This window comes from Rhinopithecus roxellana, chromosome 3 (assembly GCF_007565055.1).
Source record: "Rhinopithecus roxellana isolate Shanxi Qingling chromosome 3, ASM756505v1, whole genome shotgun sequence".
Classification (NCBI taxonomy): Eukaryota; Metazoa; Chordata; class Mammalia; order Primates; family Cercopithecidae; genus Rhinopithecus; species Rhinopithecus roxellana.
The window spans coordinates 152,002,326-152,015,715 of record NC_044551.1 but is presented as its reverse complement, the minus strand read 5'-3'; the positions used below and the strand labels follow the sequence as shown (position 1 = coordinate 152,015,715).

Genomic DNA, 13,390 nt, shown 5'->3' with positions numbered 1-13,390 from the left:
TTTCGGCCTGTCCGCAGTTTTTAAAAAACGCATGTGATGATAAGGAATCACTGTTTATATTAGTAATTCCCAACTTGGGTCCGAAAGTGAACTTTTGCTGAAGCCAAGTAGCTAACCGCTTCCACGTGCAAGGCAGGATCCAGCCTTCGGGGTGAGGGGATTAGCTGAAGGACCCCAGGGGAGCCGGGTGCGCAGTAATTGACCTTGGGGCAGACAAGGGCTTGGGGGTGGCCTGTATCTAAAGACAACGAGGCCTCTGAGGCGGGGAGTTGGCATTGGCTGGGGAGGGAAGAGCGATCGCTGGTAACAGCCATTGTGCCTTCCCACTGGGTTAGTGAGAAGGTTCCTAAGGATGCCGTGGCGGCGACAGTCGCGTGCTCAGAGCCAGGCACACAGTAGGCGCTCACTCGAGACGCAGAGGCTGAGACGCGCCCTGGAGAAGCGCCTCTCCGGCGGTCCTGGCCCTTCCCAAGGACTGGGTTCTGGGCGACGCCGGGGTCACGGGTCGGACCTCGCGTCCGGGGCGCGGGCTGGTGCCTGGGCGCAGAGCGGCCGGCGTCAGCTGGCAGGGCGCGGGCCCGGGGTCAAGGCCGGGGCGCTAGGCGGCGTTGGCGCGGAGGCCGGACGCTCGGGGCCGCGAAGGGATGTGACGAGCGGCGCGCTGTGCATTGTGGGAAGCCGGCCGCGAGGACTGGTTCCAGTTCACTCGGCAGCGGCGCCGGGCGGAGGGGGAGAGCGCGGGCCGCGCGGGCGGGAAGCAAAGAGGCGGGCGGGCCAGCGAGGAGCGCGGAGAGAAAAGGCGCGAGCGGCCAGGAGGGCTCAGGCCGAGACGTCTTTCAGCTGCCGCCGCCGCCACCGAGCCGCCGCGTAAGTGCCGCGCGGGCCCCCTTGCCGCACTCCCTGTCCCAGCCGCTCGGGTCCGGCCGCTGGTGCCGGAGAGCGGCCAGGCCTGGCGCGCACCGGTGTGGTGCTCGGCCGGGCTCGGGCCGCCGGGTTCGGTGTGGCCCACGCCGGGTCCTCGTGCGTGCACGACGCCCTCCCAGGCCCTGTCGGGCCGCGCGGGATTCCCTTTGGTTTTGTTCAAAAAACAAACCCGGAAACCAACTTCTCTTCGAAATGCCTCCCCTGCCCGCTCCTGTGCGCTTTTGTGGGAAAAAGGCAGTGCTGGCGCCTCCCCTGGTGACCCTTCCTGGGGCGGGCTCACTGGCCAGGCCTGAGGCCGCAGGAGGCCCCGCGGCGCTGGCTGGGCAGCCTGGGCCTGGGCGCCCGGGAGCTGCTGTGAGCGGAGTTGTACTTGGTGAGGCCCCCGCCGGCCCGCGAGTTGCCGGCCCCGGCACAATAAGTCGGGCCCGAGCCCCGGGGGACCGAGGTGTAGGCGTCTGGCTCACTATCTGCAGGGAGGGGAGGGCGGGGGCTACTCGCGGGACTGAAGCCGGGCTGGAGCTGGGAACCGGGTCGGGGAGTGGTCCAAGGGTGGGCTGGAGAGGGGCCACGGGAACCCCCGCTGCTCCCGATTGTCTTGGTATCAACCTTTTGTTTGCTTTGTGGTAGGAAGGGTTTGCTTTCTTTTTTTTTTTTTTTTTTAAAGGTAACTCCGGAAGGCTGTGGGCTTCCCCGGGTGGAGAAGGCCAGCAGGAAAGAGCCTCGCTGGGGGTGGGGTGGAGTGGGGAGGTGAGTGCGCAGGATGCTGCTGGCAGTGTCACCTGACAACAGGTGTGCGACATGGCGCTCCCCACCCCCACTCCTGCAGGGGCCACAGATCACTCAAGCAGCTGGTCAGTACATTGCTTGAAAGGTTCTTTTAGACAAGATGTTAGGGGAAATGTTTCTGAGTTTCAAAGTGAGAGACTTCTGTACAAACAATTGGTACAAACCTTGAATTCAACAATTACAGTGACTATAAAGGCCTTGTAAGATTTTAATGACCCAGTAAACAGCACATAAGAATAGACAATTAGAGGGGGCACTCCTGCTAGCTTCCCTCTTTTCTTCCACCTTTGTGGTTTGAGGTTTTACCGTTAAAGTGGGGGGTGAGGGGAGTGCTTTGTTCCAAAGCTCCCTGCTCCGGGGAGTCGGCATTTTTTAACAGTCTTAGGTTTGAATGGGAGACGCCGAGTTGTAAATTAGGTGGAAGTCACCTACTGCAGGCCACCTTTAGGCTACTAGCCTGCTGACAGAGGTGTTAACTCTGAAATGGACACCTCACGCCTGCAACTGAAATTAATACCCCTTGTACACATTTAACTAGAGTTGGGCAGCAGCATCTCAGGCTTGCACAAGAGACTCTCCGATGAGGATGAGTATGTTTTTAAACTTATCTTTTCTTAAACACAACAACAAAACTCTTGAAAGACTTCAAATTCTTCCCCCTTCTAGTTTTACAAGGAGAAATAAATCTTTCCAGTCTGTTCTTTGGTTTTGATCTGTTACCATTGTCAGTGCTGATCCCTAGATAAGGCCTTAAAGAGGGTTGTGTCAATGAAAATTGTTTGAGGCAGGCCTTTAGAAGGAGGCACAATTTAACTCACATTTTATTAAACTTTGAGAATTGTCTGGAACTTCACATGTGACATTCTGATATACAACCATGCGACTGATTTAGTTTTTACCAAATAGGCCAGTGTCAGGGAGTGGCACATCTCCATCTGCTGTTTCTTCTGGTCCCTGAGCGAGGAGAACTTGAGGAGCGTCTCGCATTCCTTCCCCATTGAGAAGCTCAGAGTGCATGTGTTCTGGGACCTGCCTTCAGAGCTAATGTGGCCCCAAGTCACCTAAAGGAGATTTATTTAAATAAAAGCATAAACTGAAAACCTGAAGCTGAAGAACCCAACAAGACTCTATATGTGGTGTTCATCAGAATTGCAATAGCCTCTGGTTCTTATTCGAGTGTTCCCAAGGATTTGTGACAGGCTTTTCAGAGCCCCACTCCTAGAACATGGGCTGGGAAGGGGCAGGAGTGAGTGGGGCCCAGATCTGTCTGTGGGTCCTTCCTACATTTTGTAGGTTTAAAGGTATGTTGGGCCCTGCCTCAGCACTTACAAGTGAGCCTGAGTGAGTCAACTCTTCATTCCAAAGAGTTGTATAGCTTGTTTGCTTGGACCAAACCTGTCAGGTCAGTGTCTCAGAGTCTTTCCATAAAGATTTCCTGAGAATCAGCTCCTGTTCAGGCACTGGGGAACACAGCCATGATTAAGAAATGCCTAGCCCCTACCCTGGGGGAGCTGACATTGGGAGAAGGCAGGCAAGTAGCTGTTGTAAAGTCAATGCAGAAGGCCCCAAGTAGCCCCTGGCAGGGACAGTAACCTAGCCAGGAGTGAGCCCTTATCTGGCATGGAAAGGTCAAGTTGGCTGGGCAAAGGAGGGCAGATGGGGACAGATGTTTGAGGCCTGGGGAACCACATGTGTGCATCTTAGAAGAAAAGAACAGAGGTTATGTAGGGAACTGCCAGAGGCTTGGGATGGCTGAGTCCTGGTGCGGAGGCAGGTGAGGCTTCAAGGAGGGACAAACAGGACAAATCACAAAGGATTCTGCTCAGACCCACACTTCATCCTAAAAGCAACTGAAGGGTTCTGAGCAGGAGAGAGACAGGATCAGGTGTTCTTTTTATTCTTATTGGGAACACGTCTACTCAACAAATAATGAGTGGATTCTACATACTAAGCCTCATCAGAGTCCTGTTCTCTGAAGCCCACACTTTAACTTTTCTCTAAATGGCCTTCCATTAGAGTTTAGAGGAGTATGTAGGAAAGTTTTTTTGTAAAGCAGGCAGGCGGTAACTTACTGTTAAAATATAACAAGCTGCACAGTTCCTTCAGTGCATCTGGGGAAGCATATCACAGAATGGTTTTGCAGTGGTGAAATTTCAACCCCCGACTAGCTTCCCCAAAACTGTTTCTTGCTTGTGGTGAATGACACTTGTGTTTGTGTTTTGTTTCTTCCTGCCACTGAAAACATAACAGGAGTAGGACATATCTGCTGGAACAAAATGCATGGTTTACGATTTATTTACCATCTCGGTTGGTCTGTCTCTTCTGTTTGCAATCCCATAGTTCACTGAGAGTGGACTGTAGGTTCTTTAATCATCTGACTCACTTTTTGATACGGTGTTTTATGAATGGAGAGAGATATTTTTCCTGATTGGCTAGCATACAAGAACAGGTCTCTGATCCAAGCCAATCAGAGTGCAGCTTATGAACCCCAGCTCTGTGAGCAATGGTTGTCTAGTATATCCACATGCCTCCGGGGACATGACAGCGGGTGACACTGTTAATCATTTGGTGTGATAGAAGAGGGAAGAGAATGCCGTAAACAGGATTAGTGTCCTGTCCTTCAGAATTAAGTGTCTCAGGTTTGCCTTTGTGATTGGAGTTGATGGGAAGGTGACAAATGCATGTGGATATGTGGGCATTTATCCAGCTGCCAGAATGGATGGGACGGTTCTTCCTCATCAGCAGTTATTTGAGTACTGATAGCTCAGACTCCTCTATCCTCAGGGGTTGGAGATAGGGCTCTTTGACTAGCAACTCCCCAGCAGTTCTAATCAATATTACACGGGATCAATAAGCATGTATTCATTGCTTAGATAATAAAAGACTTCATGATTGACTGTTCCAGTGGCTTCATGAGTGCCCTGATTGTTTAAGGGGTTTCTGTGCTGTAGCTTTAACAGGAGTCAATCTCTTACAGATGTGAGGAAGGTATTTTCCTGCAGTCTATGGTACTGAACCAGAAGCAGGAGGAGAGGTCACTGGAACCATAGTACTGTCACAGAGTCATAAGGCGTCTGTGTGGCTTATGCCCAGCTATCAGGGCAGTTGGAGTGTTCCTTTCCTGAGAATCCGCAAGGTAGCTCTACAAGCTCCCTGAATTTTGAGTGTCTGGGCTCCTATGGGGATTTTGCCAGGTGTATGTACACAAATGGTCCAAGAGAAGGTCTCTGATTGGTGTCCCACTGGCCATAACTCCCTGTCCTGTGGCCTTTGGAAATGCTGCCCTCTCCTTTCTCCCCATCCACTGTCAGTGCCAACTAATCAGCTACCTCGTAGCCGGCATTCGAGTGTTTACCAGGTGCCAGGCAGGGTGGTGGGTGCTTGGAGATACAGTGGTGAATAGAGCAAATTGGTTCATTTCATCAAGACAGACAGGTAAATAGGCAATGATGATACCATGTACTGAGTGCTAAGAATGGGATAGCTGGTTTCAGAATTTATGTGTAAGTGGGATCTAGAGTGACTGGCAATCATGATGGAAGGAAGGGTTGGAAACTGCATTTGCAGAGTACTGTACATAAGACTAAGAAAAATAATTGAGTATATTAAAGAATAGGAGCAGGCTGAGGGAGATTGTAAGGCACTTTTAGCTGGGCCCTGGGTCTGCAGCTGACACATCCATTGAGGGAACTGGGAGGGAGAGATTTATCCTGGTGGATCTCTGGTTGTTGCAAATAGAGAGATGTGTTGGAGGTCAATAGGGCCTGTGCACAAGGTTGGAGTCTGGACATGCAACTTCCCCAAACTAGACTGTGACTGACAGAAGGCATGGCCCTGGCAGGAATGCGGAAGAGGGAGCATGTTGATGGATCATTGCCAGAGAAGGCGTTGGGACTGCTAGGCAGGATTACTCCAGACAGAGGGGTGGAGAGTCCAGACTGAGCGTCCTGGGTGTGCTGAAGGTGCCAGTGGGAGTGGAGGTGGTCTGCAGTACAGGAAGCAGCCTGTTAGGATGCCTGCTGGGGAAGGATAGGAGGGTGTGGCAGGGCCTCCATGGCACTTTGGTTCCTTGCCCCTACTGCCCCTCCTAGTAGTGCACAGCTTGTTCTCATGTCTACCTTATTCATGTGGTCTACGTAGCCAGCCTTCTAATTAGTCCTGTGCTAAAAGAACAGACTGTTGCTCCAGTCGCATCTCGATTGCTGAGGGGCCTGCAGTCAGACTCTCTTGCTTCTCACTCTAGCCTGACTCATCTCTCCGTACAGCTCCTCTACAAAAGTTTGTCTTTGGGTAAGCTTTGAGGTTTTATAAACAAGGTTAATGTTTATTGTGATTGATATATAATTGGAGGAGTTGCAGAGATAAAGACCACAGAGATCCCTTCAGGATCAATCACAGAACCTTCATTTTCTAGGCCGATAACAGCCAGAAGGGCAATCAAGCTAACATGCAATGATGAACAGACACAGTTGCCTGAGGACCTATCATTGTCTTCAAAGCATGCAGAGCCATGAGTGAAGGCTCCTGGTTTACTGAAGGACGGAAGAACACATCTTTGTCAGTTTGACCGGATAGTATAACTGTTCTCCCGTGACCAGCTTCACTGCTCTGCAGAGATGCTGAGTCCTTAGGAAGCTGCTTTGTCTATGATGTAGGGCTGTCTGTTTCTCAAACAAGGCTGGATGCAGAACATGGGTCAAACAGGGCCCAGTAGGTTTTGGCTGGTAACTCATTCTGGGGTTAGGGTCAGCATTCAGATTGGTTTGTCATGTGACAGAGACTGGCTGTTTTCTCCTTTCTTCTGAGTAAATAGCCGGAGTACATTTCCCAACCTCTCTTGCAATTAGTTGTGGGCATGTGACTAAGTTCTAGTTGATGGATCATAGTCAGAAGTGATGTGCCCCACTCTCAGGCCTGGCCCCTTAAAACCCTCATAGGTTATGGTCTTTTTCTGTCCATGGCAACCCTGGGAATCACGCATTGAAGATATAAGAGTCACAAGATGGGAGGCATCTGGATCCATGAATCGCTAGGGTGGAGAAGAAACACCAGCCAATCATGAAAACCCATTTTGGATTTTTCAGGAGTGAGAAATAAGTTGTAGAGACTTACTGCTACAGAAGCTAGCAATATCTTCAGTGCAAATGTCCAAGATCTGTTCTGCAAGAAGATGGCCTTTTTTCATCTCATACACATTGTTGTTTTTGTTAACTACTGAGAACTTGCCCAGTGAGTATCAGGCCCTTACATGGATGCTTTGATTCACTTCTGCCACCAACCGTTTGAGGCCCTTACTAGCATCATCTCCACTTGAAAGATAAGAAAATAGGTTCAGAGGGGTTAAATCACTTGCTCAAAAATGCACAGCCAGTAAGTGGCAGAGCCATGGTTATAATCAGGTCAGTCTGGGTTTGGACTTCTAGTTATTAATCATAATGCTCAATTGCCATTGGCCTCACAGTCACTCTCCCCGTCATGGGTGCCTGACTGGAGCTGCCCACACCTGCGTAAACCTCTGAAGAGCAGGATGGACCTGGCACATTCGTGGGTTTACCTGGAGACTGCACAACTGTGAGTTGATTTTCAAAAGGGTGTTTTGAAACCACCACACATTGCTGGATGTCATAAGGCTTCATGGCTTAGTCAGAATTCTTTCATAGCTGTGGCTGCAGCTTGGAGAACTATAGTTAGAAGTGCAGAAAGAATATGGGGAGGGGTAAAGTACAGAATCTCTGCAAGACAACCCCGTTGGTGGAGAGACAGACTTGAGGCTGCTTTATTGGACAGGAGCCTGATTCAGAATGAGAAGTGAAGATGTTCTTCTGCCAGCAGGGTGGCACTGGAGGAGCTGTGATATTTCAGACCTTTCTTGGGATGAGTTGACTACAGTGCCTCACATCGAGTGGCTTGCAGTTCAGTCAAGTTGGAGAGGCATGTGCTGGGATATATATATATATATATATATATATACACACACACATACACGTACATATATATATATAATGGGAACATGAAACAGTGAGCAATTCCAGGCTGTGGTCATGTCCACAAAGCCTCCATGGCAGAGGGAGGCTGTGAGTGTCAGTTCAGCAAGTTGACAAGAGGACAAAGGGCATTCCAGGCAGGAGAACTGCATGTTCAGAGACATCCTTAACACAGTGTGACAGGCTCAAGAAGTCAGGGGTGGCCATGTGAACCAGGGCAGGGGTGACAGGAAGCCATGCCACCAAAAGTAGCTGAAGGATGCTGTTTGTGGCTAGCTCAGAAGCTCAGACTGATGGGGAATCATCAGAGTAGGCAGAGCTGCTTCTGGTGGCCGTGGATTAAGACTGGTGCAATGAGAATAGGTGAGAAGTAAAGAGGCTGAACCAGCGCAGGGAGGGTGATGAGAAGAGGCCTGAGACGTTCTACAGGTGGTTCAGCAGAGCTTGGCTAATGCTTGGGTGCTGTGGGGTGGGCAGAGAAGTCGGGGCCAGGTTGACTGCTGTTTGGCTAGCTTGGTGCATGACAATGACACTGATGAGGCTGAGAGACCCAGAGGAGTTCAAGGCACCGTGGGACTTGTAAGTAGGCCCTTGCCATCGGCAGTCAGAACAGAGCTCTGAGGCTCAGCAGCCAGGTGTTGCACTGGTATAGAGACCTGAGAGACACTGACATGTTGATGTAAAGACTCCGCTAGAGTCAGAGGAAAGACAAAGAGCACCACTTTTAAGGAGTCAGTGTGTCTAGGACCTGCCAGGTCTCTGAGTGCTAACGGCTCCTCTCTGGAGGATAGCACTGTCCGGTTCCCACATAGACAGCCCCAGACTTGCCCAGCAGGTCAGCTGAGAAACAAAGCTGAAGTCTGTGCTCTAGTAGAAAAAGGGCTGAGCTGCTGTTAATCATCACTGACCACAGGCCTCCTCTCCTGAAAGAGGGGAGACATTCCAATTTAAAAGCTCTTAGTCCAAAGGCATTGGGTTGTTGGTCTGTGAAACACATTTGTAGTAAAGCAAAAGACTGCTAGGAAACCCAATGACAGCCTTGCCTGAAAACACAGGCACACACACATATACACATACTGTTTCCTGTTCAGAGTGAGCACAGGCACCTTTTTGCAGGGAATGTTTTAAAATGGAGTTCATCGCAGCAAGGAGGGGATCTAACTAATTGTTTCAGAAAAACCCAGACCCTTCTGGGTCTCTCTAGCCCTCAGTGAGCAGTTAAGACTGGGTACCCCTTGACAGGGTGCTCATGTCAGAGGCCTTTACTCTTCTAACATCACTCCAGAGCCAGGGCCTCTGCCATCTTACCTCTCTTGGGCCTGTCTACACAGTAGCCCCAGAGTGCCCAGAATTCTGTCTGCTGCCCTCACAGCCATCTCTGTTAGGCAGATGATTTGAGATGCACCTGGGGTCAGAGAGGTGTTAAGTGTGGACCATGGCATGTCCTGACAATGTCCCTAGTATAGGTTGAGCATCAGAGTAACAGGAACTCCTGTCCCTGTGGCCTCCAGTGGTCACTGCATTGACTGCTGGTGCTGGAAGGCCCCAAACACCGTGGAGCCTGACCTCAGTTTATCAGCACATGGGAGACCTGCCCAATTGATTCAGTGAGCAAACATGTTCATAGGGAAGACTTTAGGGGGCCCCAGAACAGGCCAAGGCCCCTCATATCCACTCTCCTAGCACCCTGCACTCTCCCTTTGAAGCATACATCACATTAATCTTTTAAATGACCAGGGGGTTATTTATTGACTTTTCCCTCACCAGTTCCACAGGGACCACATCTGCCTAGCATAGTCCCTGAAGTGAATGCATAAATGAACAGGATGCTCTGAGTAAACATTCAAGACCTTGGGTAGTGCTGCAGTAGGAATACAGTTAGGGGTACCCCTCCACCTGCCTGCAGTCTGATGGGAGAATGGGCACATGTACATCAATGCTGTGACGTGCAGCACGTGGGGCCCTGAGGATGAAACAGCCAGACCCCAACATTTGTGGGCTGGCAGAAAGCAGAGGCAAGTGTGAGAGATAATGGAGGTCCCAGCCAAAGGGAACAGCCACCGCCCAGGCAGAGAGAAAAGAAGTGGAAGAGTATTTGGGGGGAAACCTGTGTGGCTCCCTGTGTCCTAGTTTAGACCACAAGTGGCCCAAGGCAAAGCTGGGCAGGTGTGTCAGGCCTAGATTTCTAGGGCATTATATGGCAGGCCAAGAGTCATGGTTCTATCTTGAGAATCGTTGCAGCCACAGAAAGCTTTCAGGCCAGGGCCGGGGCATGTTCAGATATGTGTGTGTACCTAGATTGCCCCACCCATGGGGTAGAGGGTGGATTACAGGAGAGGGGGCTCTGGTAGGGAGACCTTCTCAGGAGACGTTTGTGACCACTTGATTAAAATAGTGATGACCAGGATCCCATCACTGGAGGTGGAGAGAAAGAGCCCCACAAGAGGTGTAGAAGAGGCTTTTCCTTTGGACTGGGTGACTGAATGGGGATTGGGAACAAGGAAGGAAAAACACCTCTCTCTCTTCTGTAAAGATTGGCCCATCCGGTAGACTGGAAGTGCTAAGAGGGCCTCTTAGCGCAACCTGGCTATACACTGTACTGACTCCTGTAAGCTGTTCTTGCCTCTCGCAGATAAAGAATCATAAGATAGAGACACTGCTTTCATCAGAGAATCTAGGTATCTGCCTTTACATCATCTTTTTAGGGAAAGGTGTCATAGCTTTTTTTTTTCTTTTATGAAGCCTTCAGTAAATTTATCAGCCCCAGTCTCAAGTGTATGAAAATGCAATTATTAAACAAGTGTATAGAATGTGGCCAAGAAATCCCATTTTCCTTTTCATCATGTGGCATAATGGTAAGGCACTTAAGAGCAGTCATTGTCAGTATAACATTTAAATGGAAGTGGCCAATAAAATCAATGTCATGGTATATATTGTGCAAAGCCAAGCCTTTCTTTTCAGGGATCAAACTGCTCCAGCAGAGTGCATCACCGGGACTCAGAGGGCTCCGCAGCTACAGACAGTGGCATCTGCATGCAGGCCCAGTGCCTTCCAGGGGACCAGAGTGTATCTGGAAAGGGGACATGTGCTGTCCCCAGCTACCCTGACTGGTGTGCCTCTTGCCTTCACAGTGTGCTCACTGATCCGCCTCCAGGGCCACCGCCATGTCGAGCCGCGGTGGGAAGAAGAAGTCCACCAAGACTTCCCGGTCTGCCAAAGCAGGAGTCATCTTTCCTGTGGGGCGGATGCTGCGGTACATCAAGAAAGGCCACCCCAAGTACAGGATTGGAGTGGGGGCGCCAGTGTACATGGCCGCCGTCCTGGAATACCTGACAGGTGAGTGTACCTCAGTCAACCCAGACACCACCTGGCTTAGATACAGAAGTTCTCATAGTTCTCAGGAGACCACTTTTGTTTCTTTTATTTTGAAACAGCTCAAACCTACAGAAAAGTTACAAGAAGAGTACAAGAAACATTTTCACCTAGATCTAGTTGTTAACGTCTTGCCTCGTCTGCCTTATCTCTCCTCACTGTGTGTGTGCATGCAAGCATATATGTGGATATTTCCGTATTTATTTTTGGCTGTTATGTAGTCCATTTTGAAATTTCCTCAGTTGTCCCAATAATGTACTTTATAATTTTGTTTGGTTTTCTTTCCTGATCCAGGATCGATTTCATAATCACATATTGCATTTGACTGCCAGTTTGTTAGTCTTATTTAATTTTGAACAGTTCACCAGCTTTTAAAAAATCTTTCATGACATTGATACTTTTGAAGAGTCCAGGCTAGTTGTTTGGCAGAATGTCCTCCAGTCTGGGTTGGTTTTAGGATTAGATTCAGGATGAGCATTTTCTTAGGAGAATGGCATCAGAGATGCTGCATCCTTCTCTGTGCATCACGTTGGGAGGCACCTGACTTGGTTTGTCCCGTCACTGGAGATGTTCTGCTTGCTTATTCAGTTAAGGTGGTATCTGTTGGATTTCTGCACATCCTGTACCACAGTATTTCACCCAGTGGCTTCAGCAACCCTTGATGATCTTACCTGAATTTGTTATTGCAGTGGTGGTTATAAAACAATGGGTTGTTTTTTCATTTCTTGGTGGTTATAAAATAGTGATTTTAAAAATTTCTTTTATTTCTGCATTTCTTAGTTGGCATTCTTTTGTAATAAAACCTTTCCCTGTGCCCTTCTTTTTTTTTGAAGTATCAATGTTGGTTTACAGATTTTTTAAAATTTAGTAAGTTATATTTATTTCCTTACTTTAATGCTCACATTACCTCAAATTTGATCTTCAAGCTGGTTCTGATATCCTTTTGTCATGTCTTCATCAATTTCTGTACATTTTCTTGCCCTTCTAACACAATAAGATATTCCTACCTTAGCCTGGACTTCCCTTGCCCCAGTCTGGGACTCAGCCTTCTCTCCAAGGAGTCCTTTGTCCTGTTCACAGATACAGTCTTATTTGTGGCTTCATAGCAATTGTGCAAAGCCAGCTGGGAAGGGAGGGAGACTACCCCCATTTTTAGTGATGAGAAAGCCAGGCCTCCAAGCATAAAGGACTTGTCTGGGGTTGTATGCAGCCTGCAAGGGGTTGAGAAGGGACTCCAATCCTGCTGTCCTGTCGTAATGCTTTTACTATGCCTGAGACATGATGCCTGAGACATGATCAGGTGGGTCTGTAGGTACCAGGAAAGAGTACTCTGATTCTTGGAGCCACCTCTGCTACAGCCAGAAAGGGGCAACTCAGCAAGATAGGGTACCTCTCCCAAAGTGATACAGCCAGGCAGCAGAAGAGCTGGGTTGTTTCCTGCTCTCTCAGTAAGGCAAGGCCAAGGGTTTCCCCATAGCAGACACAGTCATCAGGAAGGTAAAGTTTTTGTGTTCTGTTGAAAGCATCTGGCCATGAAAAGTAATAGTGTTAGATTTAAGTATTTGTACATATTTTGGGACTTTTGACTTTCTGCTTAGCAAAGATTCTTATAGGTGGCAGGCCTGGTAATGTGAACTAAGCACGATTCTTCTGTGTAGATGAGGAAACAAGCCCAGAAGTTAGGTGACACACCCAGGAAAGCTATATATATGTTTGGCAGTCAGCCAGGGAGACCGGGAGAAGTTGCTAGATAGGAAACAGAAGACATTTTAGTTCTTGCCTAGTTAGTGTACATGCTGTGTGACCTAGAGGGAGTCACCTAACTTTTCTGGACCCCAATTTCCTTACAACTCAAATGGAATCAGCTGTCCCTACTCCAACTCCAGGCTGTTGTCAAGGCCAAAGGGGCTGTGCGCATAATGGGAAAGCTAATGTGCTACACAAACCCAGGCAGTCCCTGGCTCCCAAATGCCATGATGCCCATTCCTGGGATGTTCACGGAGACCATCATTAGGTCAAGTGCAACCTCAGTGTCATTTCTTCCATCTAGCTTTCTCTTCTTTTTTGAAGGGCATGAGAAGGCAATATCATTGCTTTGTTATATCTCAGGCAACTACTACCTGTGCTGCACAGAAATCTGTGTTTTCCTGATCTGGGCATAGCTGGTTCTGAATCTGAGCCCAGTGCTCCTGAGGTGGATGTCAGCAGTCCATTCCCATGGGGGCTAGAGACCTTGACTCAGTGGCTCACACATCCATCCTCCCTATCCCCAGCTATTGTGGGTGTATAGGAGAGGTCACAGCAGGGCATGGGACTGGCCAGGA

General features: G+C 49.2%; 1 protein-coding gene across 4 annotated transcripts in view; it reads left to right on the top strand.

Moving 5' to 3' along the window:
- The first annotated feature begins 581 nt into the window (after positions 1–581).
- Positions 582–13,390, top strand: part of LOC104659792 (core histone macro-H2A.1) — a 65,357-nt gene continuing 52,548 nt past the window's right edge. For all 4 annotated transcript variants that reach the window (XM_030927810.1, XM_030927808.1, XM_030927809.1 and 1 more), the window contains exons 1-2: positions 582–867; positions 10,826–11,030. In XM_030927810.1, coding sequence (XP_030783670.1) covers positions 10,859–11,030 — 172 coding nt within the window. In that variant the 5' untranslated portion in view covers positions 582–867; positions 10,826–10,858. The remainder of the gene's footprint in view (positions 868–10,825; positions 11,031–13,390) is intronic.